The sequence below is a fragment of the Corticium candelabrum genome, chromosome 13 (assembly GCF_963422355.1).
Source record: "Corticium candelabrum chromosome 13, ooCorCand1.1, whole genome shotgun sequence".
NCBI classification, from domain to species: domain Eukaryota; kingdom Metazoa; phylum Porifera; class Homoscleromorpha; order Homosclerophorida; family Plakinidae; genus Corticium; species Corticium candelabrum.
In genome coordinates, this window is record NC_085097.1 from 6,938,785 (window position 1) to 6,960,262 (window position 21,478).

The 21,478-nt window shown below is 39.8% G+C and overlaps 2 protein-coding genes across 3 annotated transcripts; one reads left to right on the plus strand and one right to left on the minus strand.

Annotated features, from left to right (window-relative positions):
- The first annotated feature begins 309 nt into the window (after positions 1 to 309).
- Positions 310 to 8,450, plus strand: LOC134188629 (peroxidasin homolog). The gene is made up of 12 exons (XM_062656796.1): positions 310 to 362; positions 644 to 700; positions 3,526 to 3,812; positions 3,897 to 4,014; positions 4,060 to 4,232; positions 4,311 to 4,604; positions 4,702 to 5,013; positions 5,085 to 5,246; positions 6,285 to 6,542; positions 6,608 to 6,709; positions 7,815 to 7,940; positions 8,119 to 8,450. Exons 1-12 carry the CDS (start codon positions 310 to 312, stop codon positions 8,295 to 8,297), a joined length of 2,121 nt encoding a protein of 706 aa, XP_062512780.1. The 3' UTR covers positions 8,298 to 8,450.
- A 2,780-nt stretch (positions 8,451 to 11,230) lies between these two features.
- Positions 11,231 to 14,843, minus strand: LOC134188794 (uncharacterized). Of its 2 annotated transcripts, none has more exons than XM_062656997.1 (8): positions 14,698 to 14,843; positions 14,315 to 14,626; positions 14,091 to 14,243; positions 13,779 to 14,028; positions 13,447 to 13,713; positions 12,886 to 13,374; positions 11,527 to 12,752; positions 11,231 to 11,453 (listed from the first exon to the last, which is right to left on the minus strand). In XM_062656997.1, the coding sequence occupies exons 5-8, from the start codon at positions 13,571 to 13,573 to the stop codon at positions 11,343 to 11,345; spliced, it is 1,953 nt and encodes a 650-aa protein (XP_062512981.1). In that variant the 5' UTR covers positions 13,574 to 13,713; positions 13,779 to 14,028; positions 14,091 to 14,243; positions 14,315 to 14,626; positions 14,698 to 14,843; the 3' UTR covers positions 11,231 to 11,342. The 2 variants fall into 2 exon arrangements, with proteins under 2 accessions (XP_062512981.1, XP_062512980.1); XM_062656996.1 differs by having other exon boundaries at positions 11,232 to 11,453; positions 13,438 to 13,713; positions 14,698 to 14,842.
- Between the last annotated feature and the right edge of the window lie 6,635 nt (positions 14,844 to 21,478).

The window sequence follows — 21,478 nt, forward strand, 5'->3', positions numbered from 1 at the left end:
GACACTTTCACATATAACTAACCATAAAGGTCTGTTGTCCGATACTGGTAGTTGTAGGTAACCACTTTGAGCTACTGCAACTGTTGCTTGCGTGGAAAAAGCTCCGGATAGAGGAACAAAGAAAATGAAACTATCTCCTAGTTTGTAAAAATAAAACTATATTCATACATTTAGGAATGACGTAGTTACTCTATTAAATAATTGACAAACGTGTAATGTACCTCTAATATACGCGCTCTTGCTTCTGACTGCTACCGTCACGTTGTTGATCACACAATAATACAATCCTTCTAGTAATTCTCCGGTATCATGGGGATCTGTATTTTGAACCACAAGACGATCTTTCGTTATGTTATAGAAAGGTAAACTTCCCTCTTCTACGTTGACGTCATCTTTGTACCAAGTAGTGATTGTCGAATTATCTTGAGAGTTTGTCCTGCAGTAGAGAGTAGCAGTACGTAACTGATCGGGACCAACGTGTGTGGTGACTGTATCTGCTGGTTCTTCTCTGATTACAAGACCACTAACTGCAAAAACTTTAAATCAAAAATAGTTAATTCGATTTAAAGTTTTGAGAGTTTTTTACTACTGAGTTAATTCATTCATTAAGTAGTATTTGCACAATACAAGATTGTTACAACAGAGTGCTGGTGGGGCCACATCAGCCGGGTTTCGAGTCTGACAATAGTGTCAGCAACAGGTTAGTCAAGTTAATAAATTTTTTGCATCAAATTGTTACACATTTTTGTATAATTCAATCAATCAACAACAAAAACAATTACAGTTTGTAGATTCATTAAATTATTCAAAATAGTGAGCTTGCTTATTAATTATAATCGGTTTTATTCAAGATTTGCCAAAACAATTTTTGGGAAATTCCTTGTAGGAACTGCAGGTGGACGGTAAGTTAGCATGCATCTCTAAGCTAATCACTGACACCGCCCAATCTCTAATGTCCGGTACTTGAGTAATATGAGTCTCGGTCTAGCGCTTATACTCGCTCGAGTAACCATGCAGTCAAACACGTAGCAAGAGCATGTACGAACGTGTATGACCCTCAGGTAACACGCAGCCAAAAAATGAGTTCCGCGCACTCGAAACGTTTGAGATACGCCTTTTTAGTGGATAGCCTAACTAATTAGCTGTCTAATCACGTTTTCTACAGTGGTTTTGTACTAGGGTCTTCTTACCGTGTAAAGAAAGATGAAGAAAGCTGGCGACTACTTCAATCAAGCGATCCTCTGTCTTCATAGCCCCAGGTCTAACTCACGTGAATTCAGGAGGCGTGTCTTTTTGTGTATTCAATTCTAGACTATAATACGACTACCCACGCTTCCGCCTGTCTAGATCAATGGATGGATGTCTAGATCTGTAACGCACCGATCGACACGACGTCGGTTTCCGATCGTCGCGAAATGCGGCGCCCAGGTCGAGTTGGATTTCGCCTGGACTGCCTCCGACGGCCAGAAACGAGACTTTGACGTTCTGAAATAAGATGCGCCGAAGATTATTTGTTTAAATTAACCAATTGACGTGGGCTCCCTAGCCACTGTATGCCTTTCTCTGGTCTAGAGTAGAGTGCAAGATGCAGTCAGAGGTTTTAAGTTAAGCCGGCTCACTGGGCCGCGTGTTCGTGCGCCCGTCCGTCCGTATGTCACGGAAGGTGCGTCTTCATTGCGGAAGTGGCGTCATTTTCCACGAATAGATTATGACGTTTTATTTGGGAAGAGTCTGAGATGGGGAATGCCTAGAGTCCAAACTGCGCTGTCTGGAGTGTGTAAGATGCATAGAGTAATAGGACCCGTGTATTCTGCGCGCGCAGATATCGTGTGGGGCGATGTGGCGAGAGCTCGCCATCCTCTAGTGAGTGCAAAATGCGCCCGCTGCAGTCAAGACTTTATCTAGAGCAATGCGTATTGTACGTTCTAACGTGCGCTGCAGCTGAGTAGATTGAAAACTTGTCAAATACGCGCTAACTATCTATTTATTCAAGAACCGCGGTACCGTGAGATCGTTACAAAAGTAACTTTATACTGATGAAATAGAAACACAATCGTGTCAAGAGTCACGCCCTAATAAATTTGGAAAGTCTCGCGTACCTAGATAGTTAGATAACGAACAGGGTATATTATTACATCTAATGTCTGAAAACAGATTATCTGATATCAATGCTAAAAAATTTAATTGAGTTAATACGATTACGAGTTTTGATACTTTACTTTACGTCGTTAGTTTAACTCATAGAGTTTTTACAATGTTGCGTACAGTTAATCTGAACGCTCAAGCTCTTGATTGGACAAGTCAATTTCGTGATCTCTTGTGATGCAACAAAATTATGGAGACGAACGCGATCACGTGCAGACGAAATAGAGTGTATAAATAGAAACAGGTCAACGAGAATCACTAGAGACACATGTATATACACTCCAACAGTAACAACTAGATCGATGCAGTAGTATCTAGTAATTTACTAAATTAGAGTTGGCGCACACAATAGCAAGTCTCCTTGTCCATAAACAGCTATACCAAGCTGAGAAAATGCAATACTACTAATAAAGAGAAACAAAATTTGCAACTAACTGAATGAAACCTATACTTATCAATTACTGATCTGGCTATACTCTGTTTTGTTCTTGTTTGTGACAAAGCCGCCACGCGTTTCGTTGTTACAATGACCAACTATGAAGGTAACTAAGCCATTATATAAATTAACTAAATGCACAAAAGCCACGCCTCCTGAATTCACGTGAGTTAGACCTGGGGCTATGAAGACAGAGGATCGCTTGTTTGAAGTAGTCGCCAGCTTCCTTCATCTTTGTTTACACGGTAAGAAGACTCTAGTACAATACCACTGCAGCAAGTGTGCAATAGACAGCTAGTTAGCTAGGCTATCTATTAGAAAAGAGTATCTCAAAGGTTTCGAGTGTGCGGAACTCCTTTTTTGGCTGCATGTTACCTGAGGGTCATACACGTTCGTACATGTTCTTGCTACGTGTTTGACTACATGGTTTCTCGAACGAGTATGAGCGCTAAGCCGGGACTTTCGAGGCTCAAATTACTCAAGTACCGTACATTGGACTGGCCGGTGTCAGTGGTTATAGATGCATGTTAACTTAATTAATTAGTCTACTGCGTCCACCTGCAGTTCCTACAAGGAATTTCTCAAAAATTGTTTTGTCAAATCTTGAATGAAACCGATTCTAATTAATAAGCAAGCTCACTATTTTGAATAATTTAATGAATCTACAAACTGTCATTGTCTTTGTTGTTGATTGATTGAATTATACAAAAATGTGTAACAATTTGATGCAAATAATTTATTAACTTGACTAACCTGTTGCTGACACTATCGTCTGACTCGAAACCCCGCTGATGTGGCCCCACCAGCACCCTGTTGTACAATCTTGTATTGTGCAAATACTACTTAATGAATTAATTAACTCAGTAGTAAAAAACTCTAAAAACTTTAAATCGAATTAACTATTTTTGATTTTAAGTTTTTGCAGTTAGTGGTCTTGTAATCAGAGAAGAACCAGCAGATACAGTCTCCACACACGTTGGTCCCGATCAGTTACGTACTGCTACTCTCTACTGCAGGACAAACTCTCAAGATAAGTCGACAATCACTACTTGGTACAAAGATGACGTCAACGTAGAAGATGGAAGTTTACCTTTCTATAACGTAACGAAAGATCGTCTTGTGGTTCAAACTACAGATTCCCATGATACCGGAGAATCACTAGAAGGATTGTATTATTGTGTGATCAACAACGTGACGGTAGCAGTCAGAAGCAAGAGCGCGTATATTAGAGGTACATTACACGTTTGTCAATTATTTAATAGAGTAACTACGTCATTCCTAAATGTATGAATATGGTTATATTTTTACAAACTAGGAGATAGTTTCATTTTCTTTGTTTCTCCATCGGCCGGAGCTTTTTCCACGCAAGCAACAGTTGCAGTAGCTCAAAGTGGTTACCTACAACTACCAGTATCGGACAACAGACCTTTCTGGTTAGTTGAATGTCAAAATGTCACTATCAGTTGTACATCTACAAGCTGTCCATTTTGGCATGACGTATCTGTGACTGGTCGACTCGTCGTTTTCTCCGTCCTTCGCATTAGATACAGTGAAATCAGAAACAACATTGACAAATGTAGAAAGGAAAGCACAATACGTGTCATCGGTACAATTGGAACACCTAAAAGAGGAGTAACGTTTACCTTTAAAGGTTAGATTTTAGTTGAATAATTAGATAACAAATAAAGGGTTTACGTTTGTGTGTTGTAATGGGTATTTGTCGTTCTAGATACTATATCATTGGTTCCAAGGGCTTATATTCAAAATCAAAATATTTTTGTTAAAGTTGGCAGTAATGCAACCCTTTACTGCATATCCAGTCATATTACCAGCTCATACACGTGGAGTAGAGATGGTTCTGTGATTGTTGTTGGTATGAGATTTTCATTGCTCATTGATGGTGTTCTGCACATACAAAACGTGACTGAACAAGACAACGGACAATATGAATGCACTGCTACCGCCACATTTCCATCATTTGGCGTTGTAACCAGAAAAGTGTCATGGAGTGTTACTGTATACAGTAAGTCAATTTCTACAAATTATATACTTATAAATAAATTATTTATAGTGCACAGTGACAATAGTGTGTGTTATATTGTTAGTTGTTGTAAATTAAGGTGTACCGCGTGTTACTCTATCTCTATCTCAACTAAACGACACACGCACTGAACAAATCTGTAACACAACCAACCTTGTTGTTCCCTGCATCCTAAATCATCTCCCAACTACAGTAAAGTGTCAAGCAAAAGGATCTTTTCCGATGTTGATTCAACTATCTCGCAACGTCCAGTTGCTGTTGAAACAAAACGTGACGAATGCCAATCATGCTGTGCAGCACACAATTTCATCCCCTCGTTCAGAAATCTATCAATGTATCGCTAGAAATGAGTATGGCAGCAAACAATCATCACTCTACGCAACAGTATCAGGTAAACGGTACCATGTTGCTGTAGACTGTAGAGTTTGTGTTGCTATATTGTCAGTATTGCGTATACTTTAGGTGTTGTTCCAACTGTTTCAGTTACAAGTCGCTCATCAACAACGGCAGCTACATTTCCATCGATCCCACAGTCTACTGACTACGTGACTACATCACAGTCAGCTCCTCGAGCGTCAAGTACGTCAACTAGTTCCTCATATTCGTCTCAACTTACGAATGCAAGTTAGTCTGCGCTAGTCTTGCGTAGCCAGACCCCTTTCCGCCGGCGCGTCCTCCCCGGCGAAATGGGGTCTGGTGAACAGCCTTTGATGTCGCTGTGTGCCGCGTAGCCAGAAATCGGCTATCTAAAGACTGGATTTGGTTTCTTAAACGCTTCACTAAAGACGAGGCTGGTATGCAATCAGAGCAATCCTAGCTCATTAGTTTCTCTTGTTTAGTAGAGAACAACTCGAACACTACATCTCGAGTCGTTGCTGTTTGTGAAATCTGCATGTCTACAGCAGCAATTAAATGATGCCGCGGGAATGTTGACGTCGGCAGGCTCGACGTCGTACGTCTAGCGTTGTGCGCTTGTGTCACAACGAAGACTGAATGCGGACGCACTGAATGGATGCGAACGTACTCGATGCTGTTTGCTGTTTTGACGTCTAAAGCGACCGCTGACAGTCCAGAGTGAGCAATATGATCTGATACTGGAATTGAAGGGCTTGGAGCTGACGTCATCGAAACAAGATGAGTCGTCTTTCTGTGTTTGGGTAATCATCTCACGTGTTTTGTGCATTGCTTTACATCGAGTACGTTCGCATTCAGTCTCCGTTGTGACACAACCTCACAAACGCTATGTGCGACGTCGATCATGACAGATTAATAGCGTAGGAGATGGAAGCCTATAGAGCCTGTCGACGTCAACGTTCCCGCGGCCGCGTTTAATTAATTGTTGCTGTAGACATGCAGATTTCACAAACAGCAACGACTCTAGCTGTAGTTTTCGAGTTGTTCTCTACGAAACAAGAGAAGCTAATGAGATAGGATTGCACTGCTTGCATACCAGTCTGGTCTTTAGTGAAGCGTTTAAGACACCAAATCCGGTCTTTAGATATCCAATTTCTGGCTATGCGGCACACAGCGACATCATAAGCTGTTCACCAGACCCCATTTCGCCCGGAAGGATGACGCGGCGGAAAGGGGTCTGGCTACGCGAGACTAAGTCTGCGCTACGCATTGACGATACATTACTAGAAATTGTTGTTTTGAGTTTAGCATCTCATAATGTGCAATCTACTTCTGGAACGAAGTCTCCTAGAGTTACTAGTGCTCCAGTTACCGTCACACAAGCTAATGCGTCATCCGTGTCTCTATCCAGTAGTTCTTCGACTCTCAACCTTCCTACCACTTCGACACCACGCACCAGCTCGTCTTCTCAACGAACAGATCTTATACCAACGACATCAACCGTTTTTCCAACGTCTCAAACCGCATCACCTCCATCCCATCATACAAACACTCCTTCCTCATCAGGTATGCCATTGCTGGTTATGCTCTAGTCTTTATAAGTTTAGTTAATCAATTAATTAACTGTAAAGGTGCAGCAAAGCCCGCTAGTGGAAAAGTGACGAGTGCAGCGACTAGTGGGGACGCAAGTAAAAGTGCAACTAGGCCAGCAACAAAAGCAACGACACCAACGGGTCTTTGCTATCTCTAGGCAGTCCGCGTCAAAAATTATTGACACATTTCCGGTTTACTTTTACTATTATCGCAAAGTTTTCTAGTTTTGCTATTTATTAAGAAACCGCCCCAATTTTTCTCAAACAGCTGAAAAACAGTCACAAACGCTATTCCATAGTATGTGCATCCGCGTAGAGAAATTTTCCATCAGGAGAGGAGTCATGAAAGACAACACAGCGATAGTCTGTTATTATACCGCTCCAGTACTAGAAAACCATCTCTAGGATCTGCCAACTTTTACGTGTTTCTCACTCTACTGTATATTGAACTCTCCAAAGACTGGACACTGGTGAAGGAATTCAACGCAGAGCTTTCCGTTGAAGACCAAAGAACTAGATGAAAACCATCAAACAGCTTCAATTAGTGAACATGACGCAACAAGGTGCAACAAATCAGCAAACAAACTTGCACATCAGCTTGCAGCGCAGGAAGTTGTCGTCATGCAGTTCTTCCACTAGCAAAAGAAAACTTCATGACGCAAATATTGCTACACGATGCCTTAGAATTAAAACTCCCCTGCTAGTGAAGCTAGAAAACGAGACTCCGGGTGCCACGGTTTCTGGATTGGCCAGATAGCTCACCAGATTTTGCACAAAATAACAAACTTCTGGGCGGTCAGCAAGTGGCGTTTTATGCTTCCTAGGTCTCAAAACGTTCATGAACTGGAAGACGCAATCCAGGTGTAGTCGCACTTGCTCACGCCTTGTGATCTGTTGCCGTACACTGAACGCACGTCTAGCCGAATGCGCCTTTATGTAGAGCTACGCTAGTGAGGGAAATGCTATCAATAAATGAAAGGAGGACACAAACTATTAATGCACACTTGTCAGTTTCCAAAAGTCTAGCAAACCTACGGACATACACAATAGTCCTCTTTCTATCTAGAAAACGTTGGTGACATGAAACGGATGCGTTTCTGCTCACACTACAGTACCCATGGCCACGCCTCCAAGCGTAAATGTGGCAATGGTTTTGACGCGGACTGTATCTAGATATTGATTGATTCGACTAACTGAATTGAAATAACAAATCGTTTATCGTATACTGTCTACTTTTCTACAGCAGGTGGTGGACAAGAAAGTGGAAGAAAGTCTTCAGATCTGACGGGTGTTGCAGTATCAGGATGGGTTGTATCCGTCTTGCTATTTGGAGTTATACTTATTATGATATGGATAAACAGAAAACATCAAAGTGAGCTTTACTAATTCACCCGTATATATATATTCTTAGAACAATACATAACAGTTGCGGCATAGACTTAAGTTTACTATGATTAGAGTGATTGTTTTTAAATTTTTCCACGTGTCTTCATGTGTTAAGTTAATTACAGTGTAATTTTATCAATTACTAATTTTCTCTCGTGGTGTAGAATCTAGTCAGAAAGAGAGCGAAGAGACAACAATGAGAGAAAATCCTGCTTACAATTTTATATCATCACACGCTAGAGGAGGAACGGCTCCATCATCGACTGATGCTGTACAGTACGAAGAGGTAGGAATGGATGCAACTAAACGCCAACGTTCCTACGAGAACATTGCTAATCTCTGACGACGCAAAAACAGACAGATGTAGAACATCTAGCAGACGAATGTAGCTCATCAATCCTATCAGCACGCATGGTTCTAGCTAATCAACAACTACACTACTAGTACTGTTTTCAAGTTGTGTGTACACGTTTTTCTTCCAATATACATCTGTTTAGTAACTAACTGTAATTTAATTAACGAAAAGCTGACTTTACAACACAGTTTATTAATTGCCAATTTGAGTACGAGGCTTTAGAAGAATATTAATTTATTAATCTTACATTAATGTTAATTAAAACTTTAAATACACACAGCTTAAAAACAAAATAACACACACGCACGCACGCACACACGCACACGCACCTAACACACCCACGCACGTACGCACGCTACACCCACACTTTATAACGTTGTATCCCGGGTAATCTGGGATCTTAATTAGTTTTAAATTAGAGGGCTAAGCTGCTGATTGAGGTGAGTGGCCTACTGTTCTTGCATTGCAAATAAGAGTGTAAGCAGGCTTCTATAACCATTGATATTTTTGGCACTTCTTGGGGTCACCTCTAAGACTAAAATGCACCATTCATTGTACTTGATATGTTGACTGCGTCTAGGCTAGTAGAGTATTGATTATCGTCTCTGCATGCAGGGTCGTTGTTCTACTTTTTTATGTATGCATATAATGTTCTATTTGCTTAATTTCGGCGTATCTTTATCATGTTGTGTCTGTCTACTATTAAACTAAGCATGAACCTTCTAAATCTGTCATACAGGAAGCGGGCTCTAGACAGGTGTGGTGAGATGCCCCCAGGGAGGCTGTGTGGTTGCTAGACAGGATGACACAAGTTCACTAGATAAAAATTGCTGCAATACAAGTGTTTACTAGTTTTAGTTTGTTAATTAACTTGATTGTCAAGACGGAAATGGAGACATTAGGCTACTATATAGACCTGAAATGTTCTTTTCTTAGCTGATTTACAACAGCTTCTCGAGTTTTATTGTTAGTTGGTCAGAAATTGCGTACACCTACCAGGTAGATGAGCTACAGAATGTCAATAATTAATTGATAACTAGTTTTCAGACCGTCTACTGAAACGCCGAGTCCTAGCTAGACAATACGTATTTGTTGAAACCCTAGCTGTTGCGGAAGTAAACATGCAAACTTCCTAGTAGGTTAGATTACGTATATAGGCCTGGTATAGGTAGTCGTCGTTTTGCGATCGTGATCAAGACAATTGAAATGTACAATCTAAAATTTTAGGTATGCACTCAGTTCCGTTGTAACGACAGTGGTATGGTATTTACTGACATAGAAATTGATATCAGCAAACATTGACTATCAACAGTGTTGGATGCAGCACAGTGTAGTAAAGGATTGATTGTAGTATGGGACGTGTGAATAGTTGACTGTAGGTGGCATTTAACTCCTGAAGGTGTTTCTTGGTTGTCAAGTACACACAATCCCTAGATACAATACAAAAGGATGCAGCGACGGAAGTTCATGAAGCTTTTTCGTCGCCGTTTGTTCACTTAATTAAACGAATCGTTCCTAGACTTATCTGTAGTCGGACACAGAAACAATTTTTTAAGGTAGGTCCTATCATGAAACGTGGTCATGGGGAGGAGAGATTTGAGATTTGTGTGTACACGCACACACACACACACACGCACGCACGCACGCACGCACGCACGCACACACACACACACACACACACACACACACACACATACCAAGAGCTCGATGGAGAGCCATGTAGGACCACGCCCCTTTCTGTTGTGCGAACCGGATAAGAAGCCTCGCTACGCTCGGCAATTATCTAATTGATATTATTATCGACTTGACAATTAATCATGCACAATAATATTATATCACCTTTACTGTGTATCAGCTCTGCTCTAGGTATATCAGCCTTGGTGTTGATCAGTCTGATACAATTGTTCTCAACACAATTTTGTGAGGCATTTGATCAACATTTTATTTGTAATTAATTTTTGAAAATCATTGCTCTGCTTGTTAGTAAATAAAAGAGTAAACTCTGATAATTGATATTGAATGACAAGTGCACACTCAAATTCAATAAAACAAACAATCAACTCATTCCAAAATTAAAATCAACGTTTTACCTATAAATTTGATATCTTGGTTGCCAAATTATAGCAGAGCTGTTAGCAAACAATATCTACAAATACTATTACTATCACAGATATCTCAATGTTTGCATTAGTGTTTTTCAATTTATAAAATTAATTAATTATTTAATTTTAGAATTTTTGTTGAACGATTTATAGAGGTGGGCAGTGCAATTCAACGGAAACTGTCACTCATCAGACAGGAAGTGGACACTTTAGTGTTGAATGAATGTTGCAGTGTGTGTTTGTATAAACATATCTATTTTAGTCTTGTGTTGTCTTATAATTAGTGTTTTGTGTATGTCTAGATCCAAAAGAGATTGACTGTGGAAACCTATCTAGGTGCAATGAAATTAAAACATTTATTGATTTACATTACAAAACTATAAAATCAATATTGTAAAAATATTACTTTTAAGATAATTAATCATTAATCTGGTAAACTGTGAGATATTATCCGGTTTGCTGTTAGTAGAGACTAGGTCGAGGAGGATGTTGTCTTATCTGCAGTTGAACCAGGACGAATCAAATGCACCGTTGTTACAAAAGTTTGTGTAGCATTTTGACACTATGTACAATGCACATCGCACCGTGGTCACGACTCTACTCATGTGTGTGTGTGTGTGTGTGTGTGTGTGTGTGTGTGTGTGTGTGTGTGTGTGTGTGTGTGTGTGTGTGTGTGTGACTTTTCTGAGTATACGTTTCTATCTGCTAGTTGCTTAGTGATCATTTGAACGAGTGAATACAACAACTACAATATGAATTTATTAAATGATTGTAATACAATGATTAATAACGATTGTATATAAACAGACAACAAAAACATATATACGATAAACAAAGCAATATATACGATACAAAAAGCAAGAATTTAGATAAGTTATTGCACTAGAGTGCAAGTAGAGCTGCATTTATGTCAATGTATTAACTAAATGTTTCAGTGCTTGGTATGGTCAATAGTGGCGTACTCCACGTTTTCTTCAGACGTCACGTGTCGCTTCGTTTTCGGCGGTATAATCTCCACGTCTGTATACTTCACGTCAGACTTCTAGTCAAAGCAAATTACAGTAAATAACTAGGCATTCTGCTCAACATAACATGCAATATTAGTTTTCTCTTACTCCTTTCTTTTGAACCGATGAAGCAGTTGCATCCATCGCATCGCGAGGCAAAGATTGAGACTTTGCGGATACAGTATATTCAGTCCCTTCCGTCTGGTAATGCTTTGGTTTGGATGCGACTGCAGATTTTCGGTTTGATTTTGGACTTCCCGATGGTAGCTTGCTCGATACAGCATATTCACTGTCACCAACTGACATATGTGAGACTGTTGATTGTTTTTTCTTGGCTTGTATGTTGGCAACAGCGTATTCACTGTCACCAACCGACATATGTGAGACTGTCGACTGTTTCTTTTTTGCTTGTATGTTGGCAACAGCGTATTCACTGTCACCAACTGACATGTGTGACACGGTCGACTGTTTCTTCTTAGATTGTTTATTGGCAACAGCGTATGTGTCTTTTACTGCAGTGAATTGGCTGGGAGAGATAGATGAATGACTTTTACCAGCAGATCTGTCTGCGTTGGACTGATCGTGTTGTTCTGGTTGGGTGCGAGAATCTTGTGCATTTGGTGGAGGTAGTGATGGAGGAGCATTGTGAGTCGTCCTCGTTTTGTTCTCATCTGGTAGAGCATATGGATTCTCATCGTTCTCGTCATTTGGTTTGCTGTCCGTGTCGTCTTGTTGTGCCGTCATTGTTGCTGATCCGGTCACCAAACGGCTACCTGATATCTTCATTTCTCTCTTGACGTTGGGCCTCGCATAGGAGTACTCACTGGGGAGTGTAACACTTCTGGCGTTCTTGTGCTTTACTTCCTCTGGTGCAGCGTAGGGATTTTCACTATTTCCTGGTGGTATTTCTTCATCGTCTTGTTTTGTTGTCGTAACTTCTGCTATCACTAAGCGGTCACTCTCGACCGTCGTTGCTCGTTTAGAATCAGGCTTGGCGTAGGAATACTCAGTTTTTGGTGACACGGTATTCTTACGAGCCTTAGTTTTGTGCTCACTCGGTAGAGAGTAAGGATTTTCTTCTATATTGCTACCTGACTGCACGACTTCTTCATATGGTTCACTTGCAGATGTTGTAGACAAACGTTGTGCGAGCTGTTTTGGTTTTTTGGCGGTAACTTCAAATTGCCTACCATCCGTCGAAGACGCAGACAAACGCGCACTTACTGCTTGTTTCGGTTTGTCTGGTACTGCGTACGGGGTATCTTCTTCGAGATCGTTTTGTGTTTGGACGTTTGATGAAGGATTGTTTGCACTGCCTACGAGTTCGTAACCTCCTAAGAATAGAACACATGGTATTATTTTAATTTTTGTCTCATAGCATGTGTGTGCGTGCGTGCGACCGTGCGTGCGTGCGTGTGTGTGTAATACTATATTTATAATACAAGCATCACTAAATAACATACTAACCACTTATCACTGCTTCTTCATATTGACCATCTAAACGACTGCTATCAGCATTCTTCTGCCTCTTGTCCGACATTCGCTTAACTACAGAGTAACCCTCTAATGGAACGCCTTCTGTTGTAACAGGAATTTCTTCCGTCTTTCGGTCACACACACTGTATTTTCTGTTTTCTAGCGTTGAGTAACGTTCGCCTAGACTGTCATGTTTTGTAACAATCACTTCATCATCCATTTTTCGGTCCAACACATCATACTGGTCTTCTTTTCTTATACCGTCATCTCCGGTCGCAGTGGGGCGTTGCACGGGTGAAACAATAGCCGTCGGTTTGTTAATATTTTCGCATAATGAGGATGCAGCTGTTTGTCCACTGCTGTCAACATGACTTTGTTTCAGTCTTTCTCTATTTTTTGTTTCTGTCCAGTAGGTGGGATTGTCGATTGTGGTAGCACTTGCTACTGGAGACCGTTGCTTATCTTCATCGAGTGCAAAACCTAAGAACAATTATCTAGATACTAAAATGACTGGCATAGGCAGACGTAAAAATTTTGGTTGACTTTGTTTACGTCGATAGCAAGTGACGATGATAATGATTAGAAAGACAATGAGAACGACGACTCCACCTGCAGCTCCACCAGCAACTACTGCAATTGGTAGACCGTCAGACTCTTTTGCAGCTAGTAGATAACTCATTTTAGGAACTAGATAAATTTATAAATTACTATACTTACGCGTTCGTGTCGTTGCTTTTGTTACTGGCTTAGTCGTACTTTTACTTGCGCCTCCACTAGTCGCTGAATTCGTCACTATTCCAATAGGAAGTTTTGCTGCACCTTTACAGTTAATTAATTGATTAAGTAAACTTATAAAGACTAGAACATAACCAGCAATGGCATACCTGATGAGGAAGGAGTGTTTGTATGATGGAATGGAGGTGATGCGGTTTGAGACGTTGGCAAAACGGTTGATGTCGTTGGTATAAGATCTGATCGTTGAAAAGACGAGCTGGTGCGTGGTGTCGAAGTGGTAGGAAGGTTGAGAGTCGAAGGATAGAGACACGGATGACGCATTAGCTTGTGTGACGGTAACTGGAGCACTAGTGACTCTAGGAGACTTCGTTCCAGAAGTAGATTGCACATTATGAGATGCTAAACTCAAAACAAGAATTTCTAGTAATATAACGTCAATGCGTATCGCAGTGTTTACTAACTTGCATTCGTAGGTTGAGACGAAAATGAGGAACTAGTTGACGTACTTGACGCTCGAAGAGTTGACTGTGACGTAGTCACGTAGTCAGTAGACTGTGGAGATGTAGCTGCGGTTGTTGATAAGCGACTTGTAGCAGAAACAGTTGGAACAACACCTAAAGTATACGCAATGCTGACACTAAAGCAACACAGACTCTACAGTGTACAACAACATGGTACCGTATACCTGATAATGTTGCGTCGAGTGATGATTGTTTGCTGCCATACTCATTTCTAGCGATACATTGATAGATTCCTGAACGAGGAGATAAAATTGTGTGCTGCACAGCATGATTGGCATTCGTCACGTTTTGCTCTAACAGCAACTGGGCGTTGCGAAATAGTTGAATCAACATCGGAAAAGATCCTTTTGCTTGACACTTTACTGTAGTTGGGAGATGATTTAGAATGCAGGGAACAACAAGGTTGGTTGTGTTGCAGACTTGTTCAGTGCGTGTGTCGCTTAGTTGAGATAAAGATAGACTAACACGCGGTAAACCTTAACAATTAATATTGTCACTGGGAACTACAAATTAACTAAAAGTATATAATTTGTAGAAATTGACTTACTGTATACAGTAACACTCCATAACACCTTTCTGTCAATATGCATATGAACACCGCCATTTGATAGAAATGTTGCTGTAGCAGTGCACTCATATTGTCCGCTGTCTTGTTCAGTCACGTTTTGTATGTGCAGCACACCATCAATGAGCAATGAGAATCTCGTATCAACAACAATCACAAAACTATCTCTACTCCACTTGTACGAACTGCTAATGTTACTGTATATGCAGTAAAGGGTTGCATTACTGCCGACTTTAACAAAAATAATTTGATCTTTAATATAAGCCCTGGGAACCAATGATATAGTATCTAGAACTACAAAACATCCATTACAACACACAAACGTAAACCCTTTATTTGTTATCTAATTATTCAACTAAAATCTAACCTTTATAGGTAAACGTTGCTTCCATTCGAGGTGTTCCAATTGTACCGATGACACGTATTCTGCTTTCATTTCTACATTTGTCAATCTTGTTTCTGATTTCACTGTATCTAATGCGAAGGAGGGAGAAAACGACGAGTCGACCAGTCACAGATACGTCATGCCAAAATGGACAGCTTGCAGATGTACAAATGATAGTGACACTTTCACATTCAACTAACCAGAAAGGTCTGTTGTCCGATACTGGTAGTTGTAGATAACCACTTTGAGCTACTACAACTGTTGCTTGTATGGAAAAGAATGGATTCTTCGGAGGATCAAATAAGATAGAACGTTTTCCTAGTTTGTAAAATTGAACCATATTCATACATTTAGGAATGACGTAGTTACTTTCAAGTTAATTAATTAATTAATTGACAAACGTATAATGTACCTCTAATATACGCGCTCTTGCTTCTGACCGCTACCGTTCCGTTGTTGATCACACAATAATACAATCCTTCTAGAATTACTCCGGGATCATTGATATCCGTAGTGTGAACCACAAGACTTTCTTTCGTTATGTTATAGAAAGGTAAACCTCCTTCTTCTACGTTGACGTCATCTTTGTACCAAGTAGTGATTGTAGAATTATCTTAAGAGTTTGTCTTGCAGTAGAGAGTAGCAGTATGGATGTGACCAACTTGTGTGATAATTGTATCTGCTGGTTCTTCTCTGAATACAAGACCACCAACTGCTAAAACTATAAAATCAAATTTAATTCGATTGTACTTTTTTAACGTTTTCTTTACTACTGACTTCGTAATTAACATGTGCACAATACAAGTCTTCTTGAAAATTACTGACTGTGCAATAGAATCATGGGCGTGGGTGTAGCTCATGGGACTCGCCTAGCAGCGGGGTTTCCAAAGACTAAACAGGCGATAGTGTCAGCTATAGGTTAAGTAAGAAATAAATTATTTGCATCAAGATTTTTAAACATTTTTGCATAATTCAATCAAACGACAATTACACTTTATATTAAATTGATCAGAATAATGAGCTTGACAAATAAAATCGCTTTCATTGACAAAACAATTTTTTGGTAATTCCTTGTATTGTGGAAAGATTGCGTGTGGACACAGTAGACTAGCTAATTAGCATGCATCATATTACGTGTACAGTATCACCGCTGACACCACCCGCCGATGCTTACTAGATCGAGTCTCGAAAGACTCGGTTTAGCGCTCATGCTCGCTAGAGTCGATAAACCAGCCAAAACTTATAGCAAAAGCATGTGCGCCGAACGTGTAAGACTAACTTGCAGCCAAGAAAAGAGGTCCCGTGCATTGTAGTAGATGGCGTAATTAATTAAATAACTGTCTAGTGCACGCTTTGTACGTGGTTTTGTATCTAACCTAGGGAACATCTTACCGTGTAACCAAAGATGAAGAAAGCGGGCAACTACTTCAAACGACCGATACTCTGTCTTCATACCCCGTGTCTAGCTCACGTGCGCTCAGAAGGCGTAACTATTGTGTATTAGATGGATTATAAAAAATAGCACTTTTATAGTTGGTGTTAATTGACAACAACAACAAGACGCGTGGTCTCAAGAGTATAGAGCCAGATCAGTAATTGATAAGGAGCCTTTTTCTAGATTTTAGTTGCAAATTTTGTTTTTTTCTGGCTTCGACTGGACTGTGTATACATTCGTAGTAAATTTTTAGCATTGATGCCAGACAATCTGTTTCCAGGCATTAGGTGTAATAATTGCCCTATGCATATGACTCTACACTTTAGATAACTATCTATTACTCAAGCACCGATATTAGCGTGAGATCGTTACAAATTTACTTGATACTGAAGTAGAAACGCCATCGTGTCAACAGTCACGCCTTTAAATTCAGAAAGTCTCGCGAACTTGGATACTCTAGTCTTACTTAATTAGCTAGCAGTGGCGTAGGGAGATGTTCAGCGGGGTTGGATGTACCGTGGATGTACCGTGGATGTACCGTGGATGTCATCACGAGTAAGCAAAGACTGCCAGACCGTAAACAGATTTGCAAAAATAACTGGCACAGAAAATTTCAATTCCTACACTGAGCGGCCGCGGGGGAATCAAGCCCCCCAGTCTTCGCTTCCTACGCCTGAAGGATCTCACAAAATAGATCTAGACGGTGCGTAGCTGACCTGTAGAAAATGCAAGATGCGGTGCAGATATTATCTACGTGCATGACCTTTCATAGAAACGTTTAGTAGAGAAACTATATATCCCGCACCAGCGCAAGCCCAGTATAAACATTTTACAATTTCACGTGATCTAGCTGCACGAACAGAATGAAGAAACTAGGATGTTGGTTGCTTGGACTGGTCGACTGTTTCGTTGTCTTAGAGAGTAAGAATATCGATATCAATGTTTTGCTAACAAATTGCATTGCTGGATTGTAGTGTGCAAATGCTGGCTATCTAGTTAGTTACTTTATTAGTTCGGTTAAAAACAGGCAGAATGTACGTTGTAGAGACCGGGCTCTCAAAATCAAAAATTGTTTTTACAGTTTTAGCAATTGATGGTTTTGAATTCAGAGAAGAACCAGAAGATACAGTTATCACACAGGCTGGTTACTTTCGTACTGCTACTCTCTACTGCAAGACAAACTCTCAAGATGACTTGACAATCACTAATTGGTACAAAGATGACGTCAACGTGGAAGAAGGAGGTTTACCTTTCAATAACATAACGAAAGAAAGTCTTGTCATTCAAACTACGGGTATGGATGATCCCGGAGAAGTTCTAGAAGGATTGTATTATTGTGTGATCAACAACGGAACGGTATACGTTAGAAGCAAGAGCGCGTATATTAGAGGTACTTTATACGTTTTCAATTAATTAATTAATTAAAGGTAACCACGTCATTTCTAAATGTATGAATATGGTTTAAATTTACAAACTAGGAGAACGTTCTATCTTATTTGATCCTCCAAAGACTCCATACTTTTCCATACAAACAACAGTTGTAGTAGCTCAAAGTGGTTATCTACAACTACCGGTATCAGACAACAAACCTTTCTGGTTAGTTGAATGTGAAAGTGTCACTATCAGTTGTACATCTACAAGCTGTCCATTTTGGCATGACGTATCTGTGACTGGTCGACTCATCGTTTTCTCCGTCCTTCGCATCAGATACAGTGAAATCAGAAACAACATTGACAAATGTAGAAATGGAAGCGCAATACGTGTCATCGGTACAATTGGAACAACTCGAATGGAAGCAACGTTTACCTTTAAAGGTTAGATTTTAGTTAAATAATTAGATAACAAATAAAGGGTTTACGTTTGTGTGTTGTAATGGATGTTTGTAGTTCTAGATACTAGATCATTGGTTCCAAGGGTATATATTAGAAATCAAAATATTTTTGTTAAAGTTGGGAGTAATGCAACCCTTTACTGCATATACAGTCATATTAGCAGTTCGTACACGTGGAAAAGAGATGGTACTGTGATTGTTGTTGGTATGAGATTTTCATTGCTCATTGATGGTGTGCTGCACATACAAAACGTGACTGAAGAAGACAGCGGGCAATATGAATGCACTGCTACCGCAACTTTTTCATCATTTGGCGTTCTAACCAGAAAAGTGTCATGGAGTGTTACTGTATACAGTAAGTCAATTTCTACAAATTATCTACTTCTAAATAAATTATTTATAGTGCACAGTGACAATATTGTGTGTTATATTGTTAGTTGTTGTAAACTAAGGTTTACCGCTTGTTACTCTATCTCTACCTCAACTTAACGACACACGCACTGAACAATTCTGCAACACAACCAACCCTGTTGTTCCCTGCATCCTAAATCATCTCCCAACTACAGTAAAGTGTCAAGCAAAAGGATCTTTTCCGATGTTGATTCAACTATTTCGCAACGCCCAGTTGCTGTTAAAGCAAAACGTGACGAATGCCAATCATGCTGTGCAGCACACAATTTCATCTCCTCGTTCAGGAATCTATCAATGTATCGCTAGAAATGAGTATGGCAGCAAACAATCATCACTCTACGCAACAATATCTGGTAAACGGTACCATGTTGTTGTAAACTGTAGACTTTGTGTTGCTATTGTCAGTATATATTGCGTATACTTTAGGTGTTGTTCTAACTGTTTCTGCTACAAGTCGTTCACCAACAGCAGCTACATCTCCATCGATGCCACAATCTACTGCATCTGATTACGTGACTACTACATCTCTACCTCACACTTTAGTGACAAAGTCATCAAATCATTATTCTAGTTCATCAACGTCACAGCATCTGTCCACAAGTTGGAAATCGCCGTTGTTAATTGCAAAAATGCAAATTAGATGATTGGATTGCCATTTTTTAGATTCTATTAATATTTTGTCAAATAGCAGGATCTCTATTATCTCCACCAGATCTACTCTTACTTCATCTCGTACTGCAAGTCTCTTTACTATCCCTAAGCTAGACAGTAATGAATGCATCATTTATTTATTATTACATTTTGTTGTAGCTTTACATCCAAACACAACAAGAGCGCAAACAGACTTTCCGCCATCACGTAATTGATCAACCTTACATGCGTTGAAAAGGTAGAATATGTATAGAATTCTGTTTGGTCTAATGTTTGATTAGTAACCTCAAAGACTTCTGCGACATCAGAAGCTACTACGAGTAGGTCACCTACTGGATCACAAAGTGACGGTATACTATACTTCATCTAATTCATTTGACGTCTGTAGACTAGAGATATATCTAGATATTGATTGACTTGACTAACTGAATTGAAATAACAAATCGTTTATCGTCTACTGTCTACTTTTCTACAGCAGGTGGTGGACAAGAAAGTGCAAGAACGTCTTCAGATCTGACGGGTGTTGCAGTATCAGGATGGGTTGTATCCGTCTTGTTATTTGGAGTTATACTTATTATGATATGGATAATTAGAAAACATCGAGGTGAGCTTTAATAATTCACCCGAATACATATTCTTAGAACAATACATAACAGTTGAGGCATAGACATAAGTTTACTCTAACTAGAGTGATTGTTTTATACGTGTCTTGTCTTCATGTGTTAAGTTAATTACAGTGTAATTTTATCAATTACTAATTTTCCCTCGTGATGTAGAATCTATTCAGAAAAAGAGCGAAGAGACAACAATGAAAGAAAATCCTGCTTACAATTTTATATCATCACACGCTAGAGGAGGAACGGCTCCATCATCGACTGATGTTGTACAGTACGAAGAGGTAGGAATGGATGCAACTAAACGCCAACGTTCCGACGAGAACATTGCTAATCTCTGACGACGCAAAAACCAGACAGATGTAGAACATCTAGCAGACGAATGTACCTCATCAATCCTATCAGCACGCATGCTCCTAGCTAATCAACAACTACACTACTATATAGTACTGTTTTTCAAGTTGTATGTACACGTTTTTCTTCATTATTTACAATATACATCTGTTTAGTAACTAATTTTGATTTGATTAACGAAAAGCTGATTTTACGAGACAGTCAATTAAGTACCAATCTGAGTACGAGGCTCTACATAATTTAGTAATCTATACGTTATTTAACAATTCTGCTGGTTTAGATGGAACTAGTAAGTATTACACACAACCTAAAAACCAAACAACACACACACACGCGCGCGCGCACGCACGCACGCACGCACGCACGCACTCACACGCCTAACACACCCACTGACGGACGCACGCGCACATCCCACGCCGTATAACATTATATCCCGGGGATCTTAACTGGGCTAAAAAGCTGCTGATTGGGGTGAGTGGCCTACTGTTCTTGTATTGCAGATAAGTGTGTAAGCAGGCTTCTATAACTATTGATATTTTTAGCACTTTCTAGCGTCACCTCTAATTAGGACTAAAATTCACCATTCATTGTACTTGATATGTTGACTGCGTATAGACTAGTAGAGTATTGATTATCGTTTTGCATGCATGGTCGTTATTCTACTTCTTTATTTATACATATAATGTTCTATTTGCTTATTTTCGGTGTGTCTCTATCATGTTGTGTCTGCCTACTGTTGATCAGTAATGCAACAATAAACAGAGATGATTGTACCGTGTACTGTACTGTAAACTAAGTATGAACCTTCTAAATCTGTCATACAGGAAGAGGGCTATAGACAGGTGTGGTGAGATGGAATGGAGGGAGACAGTGTGGTTGATAAACAGGATGACACAAGTTCTCTAGATAAAAATTGCTGCAAAACAAGTGTGTACTAGTGTTATTGCTAACTTGATTGTCGAGACGGAAATGGAGACATCAGGCTGCTATACCTGAAATGCCCTTTTATTAGCTGATTTACAACAGATTCTCGAGTTTTGTCTGAGTTGATCAGAATCTGAGTACACCTTCCTAGTTGATGA